Source organism: Chiloscyllium punctatum, chromosome 8 (genome assembly GCF_047496795.1).
Source record: "Chiloscyllium punctatum isolate Juve2018m chromosome 8, sChiPun1.3, whole genome shotgun sequence".
Lineage (NCBI taxonomy): Eukaryota > Metazoa > Chordata > Chondrichthyes > Orectolobiformes > Hemiscylliidae > Chiloscyllium > Chiloscyllium punctatum.
In genome coordinates, this window is record NC_092746.1 from 103,695,350 (window position 1) to 103,717,644 (window position 22,295).

General features: G+C 41.1%; 1 protein-coding gene across 4 annotated transcripts in view; it reads right to left on the reverse strand.

Annotated features, from left to right (window-relative positions):
* zmynd11 (zinc finger, MYND-type containing 11) overlaps window positions 1–22,295 on the reverse strand; it is a 193,449-nt gene that overhangs the window by 28,726 nt on the left and 142,428 nt on the right. For 3 of the 4 annotated variants that reach the window (XM_072576188.1, XM_072576186.1, XM_072576189.1), the window contains exons 11-13: window positions 20,438–20,645; window positions 6,146–6,214; window positions 1,855–2,127 (exon numbers count right to left, since the gene is read on the reverse strand). In XM_072576188.1, coding sequence (XP_072432289.1) covers window positions 1,855–2,127; window positions 6,146–6,214; window positions 20,438–20,645 — 550 coding nt within the window. The remainder of the gene's footprint in view (window positions 1–1,854; window positions 2,128–6,145; window positions 6,215–20,437; window positions 20,646–22,295) is intronic. The other variant, XM_072576187.1, reaches the window with a different exon arrangement.

The window sequence follows — 22,295 nt, forward strand, 5'->3', positions numbered from 1 at the left end:
CGCCTGAGGCGGGAATTGAACCTGGGTCCCTGGCGCTGTGAGGCAGCAGTGTTAACCACTGTGCCACCGTGCCGCCCACTGTTCCTTCAGCGTCCTTGGGTCAAAGTCCTGAAACTCCCTCCCTAACAGCACTCTGGGTCTATCTATGCCAAATGGATTACAGCAGTTCAAGAAAGTGGATCAATACCACCACCTTCTCAAGGACAACTAAGGATAGATAACAACTGCTAGCTTAGTCAGCAACCCCCATATCCCACAAATATTTTTCTTTTAGAAGGCCAAGCAAAGCACTCAGTTCAAGAGCAATTAGGAATAGGCACAGAATTTGGCCTTACCAATGATGCAACATAAAGAAAATGAGAATGAAGAACAAAAAAACTAAACTAATGAAAACAAGAGGAAAACTCCCTAATAGCTAGAATCATGACTAATATTAAGGAAGACAATGATGGTTGTTGAATTATTCCCATTGCAAGACATTGCAACAGGACTTCATCCAGCCAGCATCCTACTCCTTTAGCCTTCTCTGCCATTTTCTCAGGTCAATAATGATCAGACTATAAGCTCAAAGGCATACTCAATGCTTCCTGTGCTTATTGAGATCATATCCATATCTGCCTTAAAAATATTCAAAGACTTCACCACCCTTTAAGTTGAAAATTCCAGACTCCTAACCCTCTGTGTCAAAATTAGTTCCCTGGACCTCTGTTTTAAATAGCAATACCTAGTCATAGATTTGCTTTTAAGTGGAATTATTCTCTCTCCATCTACCGTGTCAAGGTACCTCAGGATCTTACCTGCTTTAATCAAGTCACCCTTGGTCTTCTAAACTTCAGCAGATACAAGCCTAGCCTGTCCAACCTTCCTCCTAGGGCAACCTGTCATTTGAGGTATTAGTCTGGTAAACTTCACTGGGAACACTCATCTATGGCATGATTTCAAACATGACCTACTATTACTAAAAGATTTTGGAACAGAAGAGGAACTTGTTAGTACTTCAGAATGTGGCACCTTGAATGTCTAAGGCATTATCAGAAAGTGAAGACTGCAGATGCTGGAGATTAGAGTCGAGAGTGTGGTGCTGGAAAAGCACAGCAGGTCAGGCACCATCAGAGTTCCCGATGAAGGGCCAAAACGTTGACCCTCCCGCTCCTCAGATGTCTAAGGCATTACCAAGTCATTCGTATATTGGAAAGATACAAATTCCTCCCCTACCAAATCTCAGTCAAGTTAATTAAAACCCAAAGATACATTTTCTTTTGATCTCAAGGAGAATGGGGGAAAAAAGTTCTATACATCCTCACCTTTTGAGCTCTATTGTCACATATGATATTTAATATGAATCAGCTAAATGTGCAATTTTTGTTTTAAAAACTTTCGGACCTCAGTTTACATCAGATGTAGCAACACATTGAAATAATATTTAGAAATATTTGTAATCTCTGAATAACACTAACTTATATGTGTACAGTGCCTTTTAATATACTGAAATGCTCAAAGTGCTTCTCAGAGTTCAGTGAGCCACCCAGAGTTGTTGCCTGACCTGCTGAGTATACTTCCAGCATTATGCATTTGTATTTCATGTTTCAAACATCTGCAATATTTTGCGTTTGTAAGTCAATGATAAAACTAGGTCAAACAGGCCATTTTAAGGATGCCTTAAGAGCAGGGAAGTGAAGTAGAAAGGTAGAAAGATTTAGGGAGACTGTTGCAGAACTTAGAGCTTAGGCAACTAAAGGCATAGCCACCAATGGGTGACTGATTAAATTAAGATAAGCAACAGGCAATCAAAATTTGACCAGCACAGAAATATCAGAGAAGGTATAGAAGGTTTGAGCCAAAACTGATCTGTACCTTTTCCAGTGCTTCTCTTACAACTCGTTCAGTCTCCCGTTTTTGCTCTGCTTTCATACGCTCCTTAAAATCGTTGAATATTTTGGTGTACTTTTCATGGCACATATTCTGACAGGGGATGTCATTATTAGTCTGGGTGCTCCGATGTAACATTCTTGGTGAGGAGGCACTTAACTTCTTTGTTTGCGTTGCAATTGAAACCTTCTCGGTTTGGGGTGGCACTGAAGGTATTTCCTGGCTTGAACTGACCGCCTCAATTTCTGGTTCTGGTTCCTGAGAACAAGGGAAAAACACAGACTGTAAGATTTGAGTATGTTTTCCCTTCCCACTTCCATCACGCAGCCAAAATTCTCAGCACACTCAACAAAACATATCACAAGGCAAGATACTAGCTTGATTTAGACCTGTGGTCTGCAAGTTTGTTAACACAATTTATTGGCAACACAATAACTAGATTATGGTAGACAGCTTTTTTAGCTTTCTGCATACATCAGATGGGAGGTCATGCTCCTCCTTTGTGTTAGCCATGGAAAGATTCTGATACCGTTCAATTTCCTAGTTTACATTTTTTGAACAGCACATATAACTCACTAACTGATTAATAGCCTCTCACAATAAGGTTCAAGTTCAAATACAGCCAGCTGACCATTCTGATAAGGATTATTATAGTACTGAGCTTTTACAAAGCAATTAACCATGAGAATTTTAGTGTATTTAAACAATATACAAAATTACTTTGATCTCAAATTAGATTTTACTTTATTATGCTGAAACTCTGTTCATACTGAATTACAAGCTGAGACAAGGTAGAAAACAATTGCACACAGGACCATTTAGAAAGGCTATGACAAGGAACAACACAAGACAATTACACAGAATTAAACATAATGGAAGTATTGGGAATTCAATTATGACCGAGAAGATGGGTGTCATGGTAATGTCACAAAACTTGCAATGCAGAGAGCCAGGCTAATGTTCTGGAAGACAGGTTGAAATCCCATCACTGCGGCTAGTGGAATTTAAATGCAATGATAAATTAAGAATTGACAGTAGTGGAATTGTCAATAGTAGTAGTAATGATGAAATTAGCATTTACAGTTGAAAAGCCCCATCTGTTTTATTAACGTCTTTTAGGGAAAGAAATCTACTATCCTTACTTAGTCTCACCTGCATATGACTCCAGACTGACATCAATGTGAATAACTGAACTGGCCTTGGAGCTGATTGAGCAAGCTACCTGGCTCAAGGGATAGGCATAAAATGCTTGCCTTGCACAGTCACATCCCATGAACAAACAGTAGAAAAGTAAATGTGACAGCACATTTTGGGTAAATTATACTTTAAATGAAGGAAAGTTAAAACAAAGGAATTTGGAACGCAGGTTCACATGATATGAAAAGCAGCACTGCAGGTAGGTACAACCACAAAAAAATTAACAGCTTGAATTCAAAGTATATTAGACTAACTGTGTGAGGTACTAGTTAAGCCAACAGTTAGAACACTAATAGTAGCTTTAGTCTCAACATTATGGAGAGGATCTTGATGCAACAAAGTAGGGATTCTCAGACTGAGGGACATGGCAAACTCCAAGGCAGCTATACACTTATTTCTGACTGCTACAAGAGCCCTAGCGAAATGCTGTGCTCCTTGCTATGGGAAAGGTGTTGTTAAACTTTAAAGAGTTCAGCAAACATTTACAAGGATGTTGCCAGAGTTGGATGGTTTGAGTTACAGGAAGAGGCTGAATAAGCAGGAGCTATTTTCCCTGGAACATCAGCGGCTATGGGGTGATCTTGTACAGATTTATAAAACCACGAGGGCCATGTAGATACTGAATACTTGAGGTCTTTTCTGGTGGTGGTGGTTGCGGGTGGGGGGGGGAAGCAGGTGGAGTCAAACTGGAGGGAAATGATTTACAAGGGACCCATGGGGCTTCTTTTTCATGCAGAGAATGGTGCGTGTATGGAGCAAACTGCCAGAGGAAGTGGTGGAGGCCAGTACAAATACAACATTTAAAAAGGCATCTGGACGGGTATATCAATAGGAAGGATGTAGAGGGATATGGGCCAAATGCTGGCAAATGGGACTAGATTAATTTAGGATTTCTGGTTGACAAGGACAAATTGGACTGAAGGGTTTGTTTCCATGCCGTGCATCTCTGTTTATCCACAACCAAAGGTCACAGTCTGAGGATTTGGCATGGACCATGTAGGATGGAGATGAGGAGACATTTTTTACCCAATGAGTGGTGAGCCTGTGAAATTCATTGCCACAGGAAGTAGTTGATACCAAAACATTGAATGTATTCAAGAGGCTGCTGGATATATTGGGAGAACGGGACCAAAGATTATAGGAAGAAAGCAGGAGTAGGCTATTGAGTTGGAAGATCAGCCATGATCGTGAGGAATGGCATAGCAGACAAAACAGGCTGAACTGCTTCCTCCTGCTCCTATCTTCTGTGTTTCTATGACTCTAAGTGGAAATCTGAAATGAAAATAGAGAATGCTGGAGTAACTCAACAGCTCTACCAGCATCTGGAGAAAGAAAAAGTTAATATTTTTGAGTCCAATATGACTTCTTTGGAAATGGAGACACAGTAGAAAAATAATGGGTTTTGTACTGTAGAAAATGGTGAAGGAAGGAAGGGTTGGGGAAGATTAGAGACCGAAGGAGATTAGGGTTCTCAAGTGTCACAGAACAAAAGAAAAAAGAAGTGATGATAATTGTTGAGAAGTGGAATAGGTCCAGAGCACATGCATTTAATGGCAGAATGCAAATTACAAAATTAATAAAATGTTTGATGGGGAAAATAAAACTGGAGATTGTATTCATGGCCTTAAGCCACTGAACTCAATGTTAAGTCCAGAAGGCTGTAAAGGCTCTTCCTTTAACCTGAGTTGGGTGTTACTGAAGCAAACCTAGGACAGAAACCTGAGCATGAGAGCAAGATAGTGTATTAAAACAGCAAGTGTCATACCGGAGGTTTGAGCGGAGATATTCTATAAAGCGTTAACTTAGACGAGGTTCAGTGTCCCTAGCATAGAGGAAACTACTTTGTGAGCAATGAACATAATCATCGTGGAAGCAGGCCATTCAGATCATCAAGTCCACACTGACCCTTCAAACAGCATTCCAACCAGACCCATTCCTTGATCCTATGCTTGTAACTCTGCATTTCCCATGGCCAACCCACCTAGCCTTCACAGCCCTTGACACTGTTGCCAATTTAGCACAGCTAATCCACCTACCCTGCACATCCATTTACTTAATTCATTGAGTGTATTTGAGGAAACCGGAGCACCTAGGGGAAATCCATGCAGACAATGGGAGTATGTGCAAACTTCACACAGAGACAGTCACCTGAAGGTGGAATCAAACCTGAGTCCCTGGCACTGTGAGGTAGCAGTGCTAACCACTGAGCTATCGTGCTGCCCAGTGTACTTTTCTACATTATATATATTACACACTAGATTCAAAGTAGTGCAAATAAATTGCTGCTTCACCTGGAAGATGTGTTTGGGACCAAGAGAAATGAGAATTTAAAAAGGGTAAATATTGTATTTCTGTGATTACAATGGGATGATGACATGGGAAGTGACTAAAGTGTTAAGAGTGATAGAGAATGGACCAGAGGGTGATGGAGGGAACAATTCCTTTGAATGCTGACAGGGATGAAAAGGAATAGATATAAAAGATATGTTGAATGTTGGAGCTGTTGTCTTAAAATAAATGTAATTAAAGAATAATTTGATAGCTATGAAGGAATGAGACAGAGTAGACAGAAATAAATTATTTCCCAATGACTGAAGGATATGGAACAAGGAGTCATGAATACAAGATAACATTTAAGCTATTTAAGACAGAAAACAAATGAAACATTTTTGTTTAGAAGGATGTGGAGTAACCACTATGCTCCACTTAATGATTAAAGCAGAAACCCTGTCAAAATTAACTAAGTTAGGTAAGGGGATAAAACAGTGAAATGGAGAGGGTGAAATAAAAGAGATTTAGGGACAAATTAGGTTGTGACTACTGCTTGCATTGAGAATAACCAAAAAGAACCAGTGTAGTAAAACAGCTTATAAGCATACAATTGCTACAAAATTTCTATATAACTGGTTTGCTCAACCTCCCAGTGAACTATTTCATATTAGTGAACATAACGACTGCATTTAAAGCACAGAACATAGAACAGTATACTAAACATTTACATGACTTTCAACATTCCAAAATATTCTGGCGAATGGAAGATAAAATTACAGCTTCTCATTATGTCTTTGGTTAAGCTTACTTCATCTTTGGCGTCCGAATGTTGATTCCGTCTGGATTTCTTGTTCTTGGGTTCTTGTGTGCTTTTCTGCTGTAACATGCACCATACATTAAGTGTTGCACTAAGATTGACAGTAACATTGCAGCTTATTGTTTTGAAAGTGTAGTAAAAAAGATTTTTTGCAATAAAAACTATGTTTCTCGCTTTCATTCCTCTTTACGATGAAGCTATACTCAAAGTGGGGGGGGGGGGGTGCTAATCCAACTTTGGTTTTTATGCACTAGCACAGCATTTTGGCATATTATTCCATCTAATTTATTTTAAGAATATGAGATACCATCACAAAACAGATCTTCTGATAGCCATGCTTAGTAATATAAAGGGTTTTTACTCAAAAGACCATTTCACAAAGGCCTCCAAGATTATCAGGATAGAAATAGTGTGCACGCGTATTGGGGGGGGGGGGGGGGAGGACATTCGCACTACGTAATGATGCTCCTTTGAAAAGTCAGTGCAGGCATATGGGCCCAATGGCATACCTTGCACTGTAACAATTCTGCAAACACAGCACTGGAAATCATAAGAATTGAGACATATTGTTTGTTTATAGAGGTTAGTTAACATATAAATTATACCATCATGCTCATAAAACCACAGTTTGTTAAATCACAACTTTGGGTTCAGTGTCAACAATGCAGCAGACATTTTGATTTAAATATTCTGCAATTCTATGCATTGTTTAGTAGCAAGGTTGGAAGGTTTGATGGGGCTTTTTTTTCTATATTGGGAGGAGTGCAGTCAGTTGACATTTTTAATGTCAGTTTCAGCAATGCAATTTGGTGATAAAAAAAACAGAACTCAAACATATTTGACCATAATCTTAGCTCATAAATCTGCAATTCAGTAACCCACAGAATCCAAACTCTTAATTTGCTTAGACGACGATCACTGGCTTCCTAAAAGCAAATAGTTGTTTAAGACTGTAAGCATTGTGACATTTTTGTATGGTTAAAGAATCTACAAAATCCAAAATCTTCTCGCATTACATTCTAGGAATATATAAATTATATAAATCGAGCATCACTGTTCAATGCCAATTCCAAATTTCCAGCCAATTTCTAATGGTAGAAGATTTAGTAAATGTTTTGTTGTAATCATTTTTCACATCTTGCAGCTCCAAACTGAATTGAATATTGAATAAAATTGCTCTAACAGTGCCCATGTAAATACTTTTGACTGCTGTCAGTAGTGACAGTATTAAGGACTTCAGGTAATGGCCCTACTTCAGGTAAAGCTTCCCTCTTGAGCTTTCGACATATTGTGACACTTGAAAAAATTTGTCTTGTAATCACTCATATGGTCAGCGTGCTGATTGCATTATTTCCTGGTAGTCAATTCACAGTATTACTGCACAATTATTAACACTGCTCATAATTGGAAACTGCAGAAGACCATTCAAAGACTTGATTATGGTCAAAGAGTGTGGTGCTGGAAAAGCACAGCTGGTCAGGCAGCATCTGAGGAGCAGGAGAATCAACGTTTTAGGCATAAGCCCTTCATCAGGAATGAGGCTTGATCATGGTTTGTATGTACTATTGTGCTGGAATGTACACAAATCTCTTGTTCTGTAAAATTATATAAATCTTATTTAAACATTTAAAGCCAGATGTTGCAACTGACCTAGTTCTATTTACCACACCGATTCATCTTGGCTTTACAACCTTTAATTAACTATGCCTGGGAAGCTTTTGGCATAAAGTGTTCCACAACCCTTTTCATTTCCATCACCCAAATGAAGTCTAATCCTAAATTTAAGGTTATGCCCAACATCCCCTACATTCTACGCATCAACCGGAAAGTCCCTATGCAGCTTACACACGTTTGCCCCTTTCAGTTACTGCATAGAACATAGAAAAATGCAGCGCAGTACAGGCCCTTTGGCCCTCGATGTTGCGCCGATCCAAGCCCACCTAACCTACACTAGCCCACTATCCTCCATAAGCCGATCCAATGCCCATTTAAATGCCCATAAAGAGGGAGAGTCCACTACTGCTACTGGCAGGGCATTCCATGAACTAATGACTCGCTGAGTAAAGAATCTACCCCTAACATCTGTCCTATACCTACCACCCCTTAATTTAAAGCTATGCCCCCTCGTAATAGCTGACTCCATACGTGGAAAAAGGTTCTCATGGTCAACCCTATCTAAACCCCTAATCATCTTGTACACCTCTATCAAGTCACCCCTAAACCTCCTTTTCTCCAATGAAAACAGCCCCAAGTGCCTCAGCCTTTCCTCATACGATCTTCCTACCATACCAGGCAACATCCTGGTAAACCTCCTCTGCACCCGTTCCAGTGCCTCCACAACCTTCCTATAGTATGGCGACCAAAACTGCACACAATACTCCAGATGCGGCCGCACCAGAGTCTTATACAACTGCAACAGGACCTCAGGACTCCGGAACTCAATTCCTCTAACAATAAAAGCCAGTATGCCATATGCCTTCTTCACAGCACTATTTACCTGGGTGGCAACTTTCAGAGATCTGTGTACATGGACACCAAGATCCCTCTGCTCATCCACACTACCAAGTATCCGACCATTAGCCCAGTACCTCATCTTCTTGTTACTCTTACCAAAGTGAATCACTTCACGCTTACCTACATTGAACTCCATTTGCCACCTTTCTGCCCAGCTCTGCAGCTTATCTACATGCCGCTGTAACCTGCCACATCCTTCCTCACTGTCAACAACTCCACCGACTTTCGTATCATCCGCAAACTTGCTCACCCAACCTTCTAGCCCCTCCTCCAGGTCATTTATAAAAATGACAAACAGCAATGGTCCCAAAACAGATCCTTGCGGAACACCGCTAGTAACTGCACTTCAAGATGAACCTTTACCATCAGCTACTACCCTCTGTCTTCTTCCAGCCAGCCAATTCCTAATCCAAACCTCCAACTCACCCTCAATGCCATACCTCTGTATTTTTTTGCAGTAGTCTACCATGGGGAACCTTATCAAACGCCTTACTAAAATCCATATATACCACATCTACTGTTTTACCCTCGTCCACCTCTTTAGTCACCTTCTCAAAGAATTCAATATGGTTTGTGAGGCACGACCTGCCCTTCACAAAACCATCCTGACTATCCTTGATCACATTATTCCTATCCAGATGTTCATAAATCCTATCCCTTACAATTCTCTCTAAGACATTGCCCACAACAGAAGTGAGACTCACCGGCCTATAGTTACTAGGGTTATCCCTACTCCCCTTCTTGAACAAGGGAACCATATTTGCTATCCTCCAATCTTCTGGCACTATTCCTGTAGACAACGAGGACATAAAAATTAAGGCCAATGGCTCTGCAATCTCCTCCCTTGCTTCCCAGAGAATCCTAGGATAAATGCCATCAGGCCCAGGGGACTTATCTATTTTCACCCTTTCCAGAATTTCCAAAACCTCTTCCCTACATATCTCAAAGCCATCCATTCTAATTGTGACTCAATATTCACATTGGCAACAATGTCCTGTTCCTGAGTGAATACTGACGAAAAGTATTCATTCAGTGTCTCCCCAATCTCTTCAGCCTCCACACGCAACTTCCCACTACTATCCTTGACTGGACCTATTCCTACCCTAGTCATTCTTTTATTCCTGACATACCTATAGAAAGCATTTGGGTTTTCCCTAATCCTACCAACCAAGGACTTTTCATGTCCCCTCCTTGCTGCTCTTAGCTCTCTCTTTAGATCCTTCCTGGCTACCTTATAACTCTCAATCGCCCCAATTGAACCTTCACGCCTCATCTTTACATAGGCCGCCCTCTTCCCTTTAACAAGGGATTCCAATTCCTTATTAAACCACGGCTCCCTTACACAACCCTTGCCTCCCTGCCTGACAGGTACATACTTATCAAGGACACTCAATAGTTGCTCCTTGAACAAGCTCCACATATCGATTGCACCCTTCCCTTGAAGCCTACTTTTCCAAGCCACGCATCCTAAGTCATGCCTCACCGTATCATACTTTCCCTGCCCCCAGCTATAACTCTTGTCCTGCAGTGCACACTTATCCCTCTCCATCACTAGAGTAAAAGTCAACGAATTGTGGTCACTGTCCCCAAAGTGTTCATCTACCTCCAATTCTAACACCTGGCCTGGTTCATTACCCAGAACCAAATCCAGTATGGCCTCACCTCTTGTTGGCCTGTCTACATATTGTGTCAGGAAACCCTCCTGCACACATTGGACAAACACCGACCCATCTAACATACTCGAGCTATAGCTTTCCCAGTCAATATCTGGAAAGTTAAAGACCCCATAACAACCACCCTATTACTTTCACTCTTCTCCTGAATCATCCTTGCAATCCTTTCTTCTACGTCTCTAGGACTATTAGGAGGCCTGTAGAAAACTCTTAACCTGAGCAAAACAAGTTAAAGGGCCAGACTTTTAAATAAATCATCCATGCACTCTTAATGAATTAGACTCAATGTGGTTTTCTTCCCTCGCTCTAAACTCCTTTACGAGAGGTAATAATCTCTATCTGTAGTAAATACTTTTACCAAATTTAATAATCCATGAAATTTTCTATACCTGAGGCAACACATGTCTAGTCTATTTATTAGATTTATATAACTTAAGACGTCTGTGCCACTATCTGGAAAGTCTGTATTATACCTCCTCGAAGGCCAATGTCTTTTCTTACATACAGTGCTCAGAACACAGTGCAAAAAAGTACAAAGGTGACATAAAATATTTATCTACCAGTTCCCAGTACAATAACTGGTAATTCTGTGGAGAAGTTAATTAAACTATATCAGCATTATTCATTTGGCTCATGATGATCCTATAAACTCTCAATGATTTTTCTGTCTTTCAATCATTCATCTGTATGAAACTGGGGACGCAATGACCTAGTGACATTATCGCTGGACGGTTAATCCAGAGGCTCAGGTTCGAATCCTGCCACGGCAGACAGTGGAATATGAATTCAGTAAATATCTGGAATTAAGGAGTAGAATGATGACCATAAATCCATTGTCTATTGTCAGAAAAATAGATCTAGTTCACTAATGTCCTTTAGGGGAGGAAACTGATTCCCGATGCATCGCAACTTGTTGACTCTTAACTGGGCAATTCGGGACTGGCGATAAATGCTGGCCGAGCCAATGACACCCTCATCCCATGAATCAATAAATTTTAAAAATTATGCAGTTTAATCTAGGAGTTCTGTTTTATAGAAGAATATTATGCTATTATTTTTTCTAGTTTATCATTATGTGCATTTTCAGATGTTTATGATTTCAAAGTTCTACAAACAAGAGTCAGGTCAGTAGACAGTGAAGTATGTTTGCCAGGTATAGGTCTATCCTGACTAAAGGGAACTGATGAGCAGAAACCAGGATCTCCTGATGTAGAATGAGGAGCAGCAGTGGTCAATCATCCTTGCTGTCAGATATCTTATTGCAGCCAAACCCAGTTGCTCACATATAAATAAGTACAGTTGATTTCAGCTTAACTTGACCACTTTTAGGATCGCTGGGAGGCTGAGGTTCAAGTTCCATCTACTCTACAGGTGAGTAATAATATCACTGAACAGGTTGATTAGATAAATACGTTAAAAAGTTTAAGTCCGCTTCATATTATTTTCTTGGTTAACAAGGTCCAGGCACTATTTTGTGCCAAAACACTTGGTCAAAGAAGCAGTTTTGTAATCACCATAAATTTACAACCTACAAAAGCACACACATGAACTAATTTAAAATTACTGCGAATTAACAACCAGTTAGAAAGAAGTAACTGAACAAGCAGTGAACCTCAAATACGTTGAAGAATAAGTAATCAGTCAAATAGTTATTAGCACCATCAGATACAGGTGCAGAATTAGGCCATTCGACCCACTGAGTCTGGTCCATATTTAATCATGGTTGATATGTTTTTCAATCCAATTCTCCTGCCTTCTCCGCGATTCTCTCATAAATCAAGAACCTAAATATCTCTATCTGGGAATATACTAACATCTAAGTTTTTATGTGTTAATTTGGATTACTTACTTACTTAGATTACTTACAGTGTGGAAACAGGCCCTTTGGCCCAACAAGTCCACACCGCCCCGCCGAAGCGCAACCCACCCATGCCCCTACATCTACCCCTTACCTAACACTACGGACCATTTAGCATGGCCAATTCACCTGACCAATTCATCTTTGGAGTGTGGGAGGAAACCGGAGCACCCGGAGGAAACCCACGCAGACACGGGGAGAATGTGCAAACTCCACACAGAGTCGCCTGAGGCGGGAATTGAACCCGGGTCTCTGGCGCTGTGAGGCAGCAGTGCTAACCACTGTGCCACCATGCCGCCCAAATTGCTACTGTAAGCTTGTGGAAAAGGGAGCAATCCTTCGTCCTTGAAAGATTATGCATGGCAATATAGAAATCTGCACAAATGCAGATAAGGGAAATATGAAAAATTTTACTGATGTGCAGAACTGGATAAGGTATGCAGATGGCTAAATCCAATTTATTTAATTCAGGTCTGTCAATTGACCGATTCACTACTTACAACAGACTTGATGAGCATGAGGTTGTGCAAAAGTTTAAAACGGAGGCTATGAAAATAATCTTTGCTAATTAGTCATGAGAGAGAGAGACAGACAGACACATTTGTCATAAGAGTTAATGAGTGCTCCCTGGGGCAGAATTTCAGGGACATCACAGTTAGTGAAGGAACCCAAGGTTGATTTACAATTCTACCTGGCTTGAATACTTCATTAAAATCAAGTATTTTTATGCATTTGATAAGTAGACCTTTTTCCTTTAAAATATACCTTTTCCCTTTAAAAGGTACTTAATTTTAACATTTAATAGCTAGAGATCTGTTCTCTCTTTAATTGGCTTCTGTAAGGTTTGGACACTGTAAGGACCGAGAGCGGTGGCAGAGAGAGCGAGAGGGTGGGAAAGGTAAAACAAAATAAAGAAATACATCTTGGATATCAGAAACAAAAACAAAAATTGCTGGAGAAACTCAGCAGATTTGGCAGTATCTTTAGGGAGAAAGCAGAGTTAATGTTTCAGCTCCAGTGACTCTTCATCAGATAGTGGCAGGACAGGTCACAAGAGAAGTTGAGTAAGTGATATGAGGGCCAAGAGTAGGGGAGAACGGGTAGTCTATGCTGAAAGCAATCCTTTTTGTGACAGGACTAAGATGTCGGGTGGGTAAGAAAACACAGAAAGACATAATCAGGCTCTAAAGTAATTGAACTCGATGTTGAGTCTTTGAGGCTGCAGAATCCCTAAGCGAAAGATGACATGCCGTTCTTCTAACTCCTGTTGAGGCTTGCCTAGCATTGCAACAGGCCTGAGACAGAAACGTTGGCACAGGAACATGGTGGTGTGTTGAAGTGATAAACAACTGGAAGCTCAGGGTCATTTTTTACAGGCAGAATGTAGGTGTTCTGTAAAACGGTCAGCCAGTCTGTTTTCAGTCTCCTCAGTGCAGAGGAAACCATATTCTGAGCAGCATTTCTTGGTCTTATGACAAGGGTTGCTTTCAGTACAGGCAAAAGTGAGGACTGCAGATGCTGGAAACCAGAGTCTAGATTAGTGTGGTGCTGGAAAAGCACAGCAGGTCAGGCAGTATCCAAGGAGCAGGAAAATTGACGTTTCAGGCAGTGGACCTTCATCAGGAATTCCTGTTGAAGGGCTTATGCCTGAAACATCGATTTTCCTGCTCCACGGATGCTGTCTGACCTGCTGTGCTTTTCCAAAACCACTCTAATCTAGACTCGGATTTCAGTACTGAAAATGTGTTGCTGGAAAAGCGCAGCAGTTCAGGCAGCATCCAAGGAGCAGGAGAATCAACGTTTCGGGCATGAACCCTTCTTCAGGAAAGAAGGGCTCCTGCTCGAAACATCGATTCTCCTGCTCCTTGGATGCTGCCTGACCTGCTGCACTTTTCCAGCAACACATTTTCAGCTCTGATTTCCAGCATCTGCAGTCCTCACTTTCTCCTCGGATTTCAGTACAGCCTACCCTTTCTCTCCAACTCTTAACTCTCATTATCACTGACTCAACTTCTCTTCTCTCTTGGCCTAATATTAATAACCCCTTGTCTGCCTACCCCTTTTATATCTCTGTCTCCACCTCCGTTCACTGCTAACCCCATTCCCCTGCCAACCCCACCTTCAGCATAAATACCATCTTTTCCCAACTGTTATCAGTTCTGAAGAGTGACCAGACTTGAATTGTTCTTTCTCCCCAGAGAAATGGGCTTTCTCCCCAGAGATGTTGCCAGGCCTGATGATGTTTCGGTTTGGGTTTGAGATAGAACTAAGTGTTGCCCAACGCATGTAAAGTTTGACTTCAAGGCTTAGGCATGGTGGGGGAGAGAAAGGCGGCGAATGAGAGACAGATAGGGCAGACAGGAGACAGTGGGCGGGAGAGCGGACAAGGGACAGGGCAGACGGGCGGACGGGGGACAGGGTGGGCAGACGAGAGACAGGCCGGGCGGGCGCGAAAGAGACAGCGAGGGGCACACAGACAGCGAGGGGCACACAGACAGCGAGGGGCACACAGACAGCGAGGGGCACACAGACAGCGAGGGGCACACAGACAGCGAGGGGCACACAGACAGCGAGGGGCACACAGACAGCGAGGGGCACACAGACAGACAGAGATGTTGCAAGGGGCATTAGATGATAAAAGAGAGATTTATGGAGGATTCCACAGCAACATGAAAACAAGAAGGATTAATCCTTGCTGGCAATATTCTGCCTATGATGTGATGAGCCAGATAGGCCACAGTAAATCAAAGGAAGGATAACTCAGTTAAACAGGACGAAGTAGGAGGTAGCTAGAGGATAGTTTTTGAATTCTGAAAGAAAAAATGTTTAGAGCCAGACTTGTAGCCATATTTCTAGTAATGGCAGAATGACAGGCAAAGTAGCATCATGATTTCGGATATAAACAGTAATTTATTTTCTGTTATTAAAGTCATGAAAGACGAATACAGCAAGACCACAAGATATAGGAGCAGAAGTAGGCCATTTAGTCCATCAAGTCAACTCTGCTACTTCAGATCATGGCTGATTTGATAATCTTCAACGCCATTTTTTGCCATACCCTCATTACCCTTGATTCCCATACTGATTAGAAATTTATCAATTTCAGCCTTGAATATACTTAGTGGCCCAGCTTCATCAGCTCTCTAGGGTAAAGAATTCCACAGATACAGAGAAGAAATTCCTCATCTGTCTTATGTGAGCAACCTCTCCATATCTGGGATCAACCCATTGAAAATTCTTTGGACTGCCTCCAAATTCCAGTTTATGCCCTCTGGCTCCAGACTCTTCTCCCATCTACCCTGTTAAGTCCCCCTAAGAATTCTACGTTTCAATAAGGGCTCCTCTAATTCTTCTAGAGTCAAACAGGTTCAAGCCAAATCGACCTAACCTCTTCTCATAAGAAAAGCCCTCTACATCTGGGATTAACCCATTGAAAATTCTTTGGACTGCCTCCAATTCCAGTACATTTTTTCTTAGATAAGGGGATGAAACTTCATAGGCTTTCAATGTGAAATGACTCTTGTTTTGTTCCCTATTTTTGTACTCCATTTTCTTTTATATAACAGTCAACATTCCACTTACCTTCTCTGTTCCCACTGAACTTAGATGCATAAATCACAAAAAGTCAGCTTTAAGATCCCAAATCCCTCTGTGTTGAGGTTTTCTGCAGTCATTGAAGTCTACAGCATGGAAATAGGCTCTTTGACCCAACTTGCCCATGTCACCCAGTTCTCACAATTTAAACCAGTGCCATTTGCCTGCGTATGGTCCTACATCAATGAGCTCTCCCCTCATCATCCTAAACTCCTTTGAGTACAGACCCAAAGTCCTCAACTGCTCCTCATATGACAAGCCCTTCAATCCCTGGATTATTCCTGTGAACCTCCTTTGGACCCTATCCAACACCAGCATATTCTTCCTTCGATATGGGACTCAAATTGCTCAAAATATTCCAAATGCAGTCTGACCAAAGCCTTGTACAGCCTCAGCAGTACATCTCTGCTCTGTCATAGAATCATAGAGGTACAGCATGGAAACAGACCCTTTTGTCCAACTTGTCCCATATCCCTCTAAACCCTTCTGATTCATGTATCCATCCAGATGTCTTTTAAATGCTGTAATTGTACCAGCCTCCACCACTTCCTCGGTCAGCTCATTCGATACACGCACCATTCTTTGCATGAAAAGGTTGCCCCTTGGGTCTCTTTTAAAACTTTCCTATCTCACCCTAAACCTATGCCGTCTAGTCTAACCCAGGGAAAAGACCTTGTCTATTTACCTTATCCATGCCCCTCATGATACCACTCAGCTTCTGACACTCCAGGGAAAATAACCTGATCTTTAGGACCTCACCATTAATTGTGCAAGTCCTGCCCTGATTTGCCTTTCCAAGGTGCAGTACCTCACATTTATTGAAATTAAACTCCATCTGGTTCACCTCAGCCCATTGGCCCATCTGATCAAGATCCCATTGTACTCTGAGATAACTTTCTTCGCTGTCCACTGCACCTCCAATTTTGATGTCAACTGCAAACTTACTAACTTTACCTCCTATGTTCACATCCAAATCATTTATATAAACAATGGAACGCAGTGGACCAAGAACGGAACCTTGTCACAGGCCTCCAGTCTGAAAAGCAACCTTTCACCCTGTCTTCTACCTTCAAGCCAATTCTGTATCCAAATGGCTTGCGCTCCCTATATTCCATGTGAGCTAACCTTGCTAACCAGTCTATCATGAGAAACCTTGTTAAAAACCTTACTGAAGCCCAAATAGATCAATTGTCTTTGTGTATTCGAACTCTTTTGAAATTAATGCTAACACTGCATTTGCCTTCCTAACTGCCAACTGATGTTAAACTTAAGAGAATCCCAAACAAGGGTTCCAAAGTCCCTTTCTGCTTCAGATTTCCGAAACCATTCTCCATTTAGAAAATAGTCTACTGCTCTGTTCTTTGGACCAAATTTGATAATCTCACACTTTCCCACACTATCTTCCATCTCCCACTTTTTTTTTTAGCCTAAGTCCTTCGGCAGCCTCCCTAATTACTCAACATTATCCATCCCTCCATTTACCATTGTGCCATTTGCAAACTGAGAAATAATGCCCTTAGTTCTTTCATCCAGAAGGTAAATGCTTTATCATCAATAGTTGTGGTCCCAACAATGAACCTTACTGAACTCCACTAGTTGCCCTTGAGTAGTGGGGAGCTGCCTTTTTGAACCACAGCAGTCCATTTGCTGTGGGCAGTCCTAAAATACTATTAGGCAAGGAGTTCCTCTATTTTACCCAATGACATTAAAGGAACGGCCATATATTTCTGAGTCAGGATGGCAACTGACATAGAGGAGAACTCATTGGTGGTGATGTTCCAGTGTTTCTGCTGCTCTTGTTCTTCTAGGTGGTAGTTGGTGTGGATTTGGAACCTGCTGGCTAAATAACTTTAGTGAATTTCTGCAGCACTCTTGGAGATAATGCAGATGATGGACTGAATCGCTATAGATGTGATGCCAATCAAGCTGGCTGCTGTGTTCCTGGATGGTGTTAAACTAGAGACCTGTATTTATTTGGCAGGTGGGAAGTATTCCATCACACTCCTGATCTATGCCTTAAGGATCATCAGGCTTGGGAGTCAGAAGATTAGTTATTTGCTGCAGGATTCTTAGCTTCTTCTTTACTCTTGTAGCCGTTTGCATAGCTAGCCCCTCAGTTTATGGTCACTGGTAACTGCATTATCTTGATAGTGGGGGGCGCACAACGATGATGCCATTGAATATCAAGGGGCAATGATTAGATTCATCCTGACTGGATATGGTCATTGCCTGGCACTTAGATGGCATAAATACTACTCACCAATCGTCAGTCTGAACCTGGATACTATCTAGGTCCTGCTGTATCTGGATATGGCTTGCTTCAGTATCTCAGGAATTGTGAACATTGACGAATGCATATTGCTCCATTTCTGATCTTTTGATGGAGACATCATCATTGATGAAACAGGCGAAACTGACTGGCCTAGGAAACTACCCTGAGGAACACTCACAGAGATGTCCTTGAACTGAAATGACTAACTGCCAATAACCACAACCATTTGCCTTTGTGCCAGGCATATTTCAATCAGAGGGGTTTCCCCAATTCCCATCGATTCCCGTTTTGCTGGGGGTCCTGGATGTCAAGCAAATCTGGCCTTGCACCTCACTCCTGGAATTCAACTCTTTTGTCTTGTGTGAACCGATGTTGCAATGAGGTCAAGAGTTGGGTGACCCTATTAGAAGCTGAATTGGAGTGTCAGTGAACTGTGCTACTTGTTAGCATTTTTGATGACATCTTCTATCACTTTACTAATGATTCAGAGTAGACTGATAGGGCAGTAATTGGATGGGATGTATTTATCCTTTTGTGTGTACAGGACGTACTTGGGCAATGTTTCAAATTATCGTGTAGATGCCAATGTTGTAGCTGTATTGGAAGAGTACAATATTGGCTGTATTGGCTAGGGTACAATAAACTCTGGAGCACAGGTTTTCAGTACTTTTGTTGAAATGTTGTCAGGACCCGTAATCTTTGCAGTTTCTCGTGCCTCCTTGCCGATTATGAAGTTCGGCACAGAAGTTGTACAGTTTCACCAAGTTGACACAGCTTTACACATATGCCAAGTGCTGTTGCTCCTACACTCCTCATTGAGCCACACATACCTCACGGCATGACAGGAATAGTGGAATGATGGATACGCCAGGCTATGAGATTAAAGATTGCACTGGGAGTAAAACTCTCCTGCTAATGGCCTAGAGCATCTCAGTCTTGAATGGCTCTACCTGTTTAAAGTCTATCCTATTTCACATGATACTGCCACAACACATCAGAGATTATTCTCAACATGAATATGTTACCTTTCCTCCAAATGAACTGTGTAGTCACTCTTACCAATACTGGCATGGACTGATGGATGCGCAGCTGGCAGATTGGTCAAGGTGAGATCAAGTATGTTCTTCCCTCATCAGTTCCGTCTCTACCTGTTGCAGACCTTGTCTAGCAATTGGCCCTTTTAGGACTCGACCAGCTCGATCAATAGCGATGCTGCTGAATTACTCTAGGAGTCAGACATTGAAGTCCCTCACCCAGAGTACATTTTGTACCCTTGTGACTTTAAGTGCTTCCTCCAATTGGTGTTCAACATAGAGGAGCACAAGATAATCCAACGGAGGGGAATGGTAGGTTGTAATCAGCAGGTGGTTCTCTTGCCATGTTTCCCCTGATACATGAGGCATTCTGGGGTTCGGACTTGATGTTGAAGACACCCAGGGCAACACTCTATCAACTCTGCACCTCTGTGCTAGCATCTCTGTTGGGTCTGTCCTGCTGGTGGGGCAGGACATATTCGGGAATGGTGATGGTGTTGTCTGGGACGATTAAGAAATGATTCCGTTATGACTATATGGCTTGATTAGTTTGTGAGACAGCTCTTCCAGTGTTGGCACTAGCCTTAAAATGTTATTGAGGCCTTTGCAGGGTTGTCAAGGCTGCAGTTGTTGCTGTCGTTTCCAGTGCCTTGAATGCCAAATGTTCTGCCCAGTTTAATTCCTTTTTTGAATTAGCAGTTGATAAAAATTGAGTAGTTTACGAGTAAAGAATTGGATATTGGACCTATATCCCTGGAGTTTTGAAGAATGAGGGGAGATTGCAGGAAATTTATATAATTTTTACAGTGCATGAAAGGCTGGATGTAGATGAGGTGTTTTCCCTTGCTGGAAAGCAAAACCAGGGACATAATCTTTGGATAAGGGGCAGGCCGTTAAGATTAATTTGAGGAATTTCTTCACTCAGAGGGTGGTGAATCTTTGGAATTCTCTACCTCAGAGGGCTGTGGAAGCTCAATCAATCATTGTGCACTTGCAATACATTATTCAATAGATTTTTGGAGACTAATGACATCAACAAATACAGAGATAGTGCAGGAAACAGGCCTTGAGGCTCATGAGCAGCCATGATGTAACTGAATGGCTGAACAGTTTCAATGATTGAATGCCTACTCCTGTTCCCATATTTCTCAGCTCTTAAACATCCTACTTGCTGAGTAGAGACAATGAATCAAGCATGAGTTCTTTCCTGGCCTGCAAAGGCTTGTTTCCATGCTATCAATAAACAATAATTGATAGTAGCTTGCAGGCTTCAGAAAACTTCCAAGACAAAGTGAATATATCAACAAAAAAATTAATGAATTGGCACTTTAAACATACCTGCTCATTACTTGTGGAAGAGATACTGGACTCTGCTTCTTCTTCCATTTTATCCTCTGCTTTACTCTTCCAGAACCTGCCGTCACGGACAAAACGCTGGTGCAGTTCAAGCTCATCGCAGGCTTTCTTCCAACCCAGACTTCGTTTTACTGCCAGCTGATGAACATTAACAGTAATGTCCTGGATATTCTCTGATGGAATCCATGCTCTGTAACCAAAAGGTTAATCTTTTATTTAACTAGCAAAGTACTGAACTAAACTTTAAATCTTCATTGGATCTTATTTTATGTATTTAAACAAAGACCTTTTCATAACGTTTGCATCAGTAGCTTCCCAAATAATAAGCATCAATCAGAAGCAACTGATTGCAGCACAGCAAGCCATAAAGGATAAATTAAATCAAAATTTACACAATTGTACTCCGAGGCCTCTCAATTTTTGATTACAAAGTAAGAGTCAGCTAGTTCACATTTAAACTTTGTTCAATGGAATGCACTGAAAATTGGATAAAATCACATCATTATAACTTTATCTGCCTGTTCACTGTATTTAGTGGAATAGGGATATAACATTTATTAGTTTATAAACATATCACAATTACATTTTAATGAAAATTCTCTAAATGTAGATGACGTAAGGCAATTTTATTTTTTTTTAGATGATTCCCACCCTGGTTTTCCCAAGCAAAGAAATACTACATTGGTTTGTGGTAAGGAACTACCTGCCAAGCCAATGTTTTCCCATGGTCCAATGCATGCCCCAATAATTTCATTTCAAAAATGATATTTAACTGTGTTTGAGCGTCTGAATAACAAACAGGACTCTAGTTGAAGTGGTCCTGCACAGACTCTCAAGTCAGAAACTGCAAGCATTAATCCAGATCTGCCTCAGGATACAAACTGTTCCTATGTAGCATCAGCAGTTCAATTATAATAGATTTAACATACACTGAAGTGCACACATTCTTGTAGTACAGCTCCATTTAGGATTTTACAACAAAATCCAAACTCATTCTGACATTAGATTTGAATTCAAGGCAGCAAACTAATAATTAGTAATGACCTTCAACACAAAATACTTTTGGCAAAGCAATAAAACTATTTGCTCTGACAGGCAAGACTGAGCTACCTGGGGAATTTGTAATTTCTTTTTATTCATTAGCTGAAACTGATATCTGTTTATTCCAGTATAGTTTAAATAGAATTAACAAATGAAGCAGATGAAAATTAGCAACTGGAAACAGCTAAGTAGCTTAGAAAGAAATGAATGGAAATAGTCTAGTCAACTTCATTCAATAAGACAGCGTTTTAGGTTTTCCAGGCTAAAGATGCTTAGTCATCAACTAATAAGCTCTCATCTGTTCAAGTGGTTCAATCTGATCAAGTTTTTACTACATTGAAACAACCAAGGGAATTACTTCATGTTACAGGTTACATTCTCACATGCATCACATAATACAACCTATCGTCAAAGCTGTAATATTACACTCCATGGCATAATGCCAATGCAATAACCAACAAACGCAAAGGATAGAGGCTTTGAATAAACATGACTGTTGAAGTTGAACTAGGGAAAGTAAACTTTCTAGTAGTCTAAACAAAGTAACTCTGTTAGTAGAAACACCATGGAAAAATTTTGTACAGAATAATGACATTAACACCAATTCCTCAAGCACGAATGGATCTGCATAACCAAGGGCATCATACAAACATAAAAATTAGGAGCAGTAGGCCTTTCAGCCTCTCTTGCTTGCTCTATAATCAACAAGACTGGTTTGATCAACTGCACACTTTCATCTATTTCAACAACTATTGACTCCATTGTTCATAAAGACTTTTTCTACTTCTGCATTCTATTA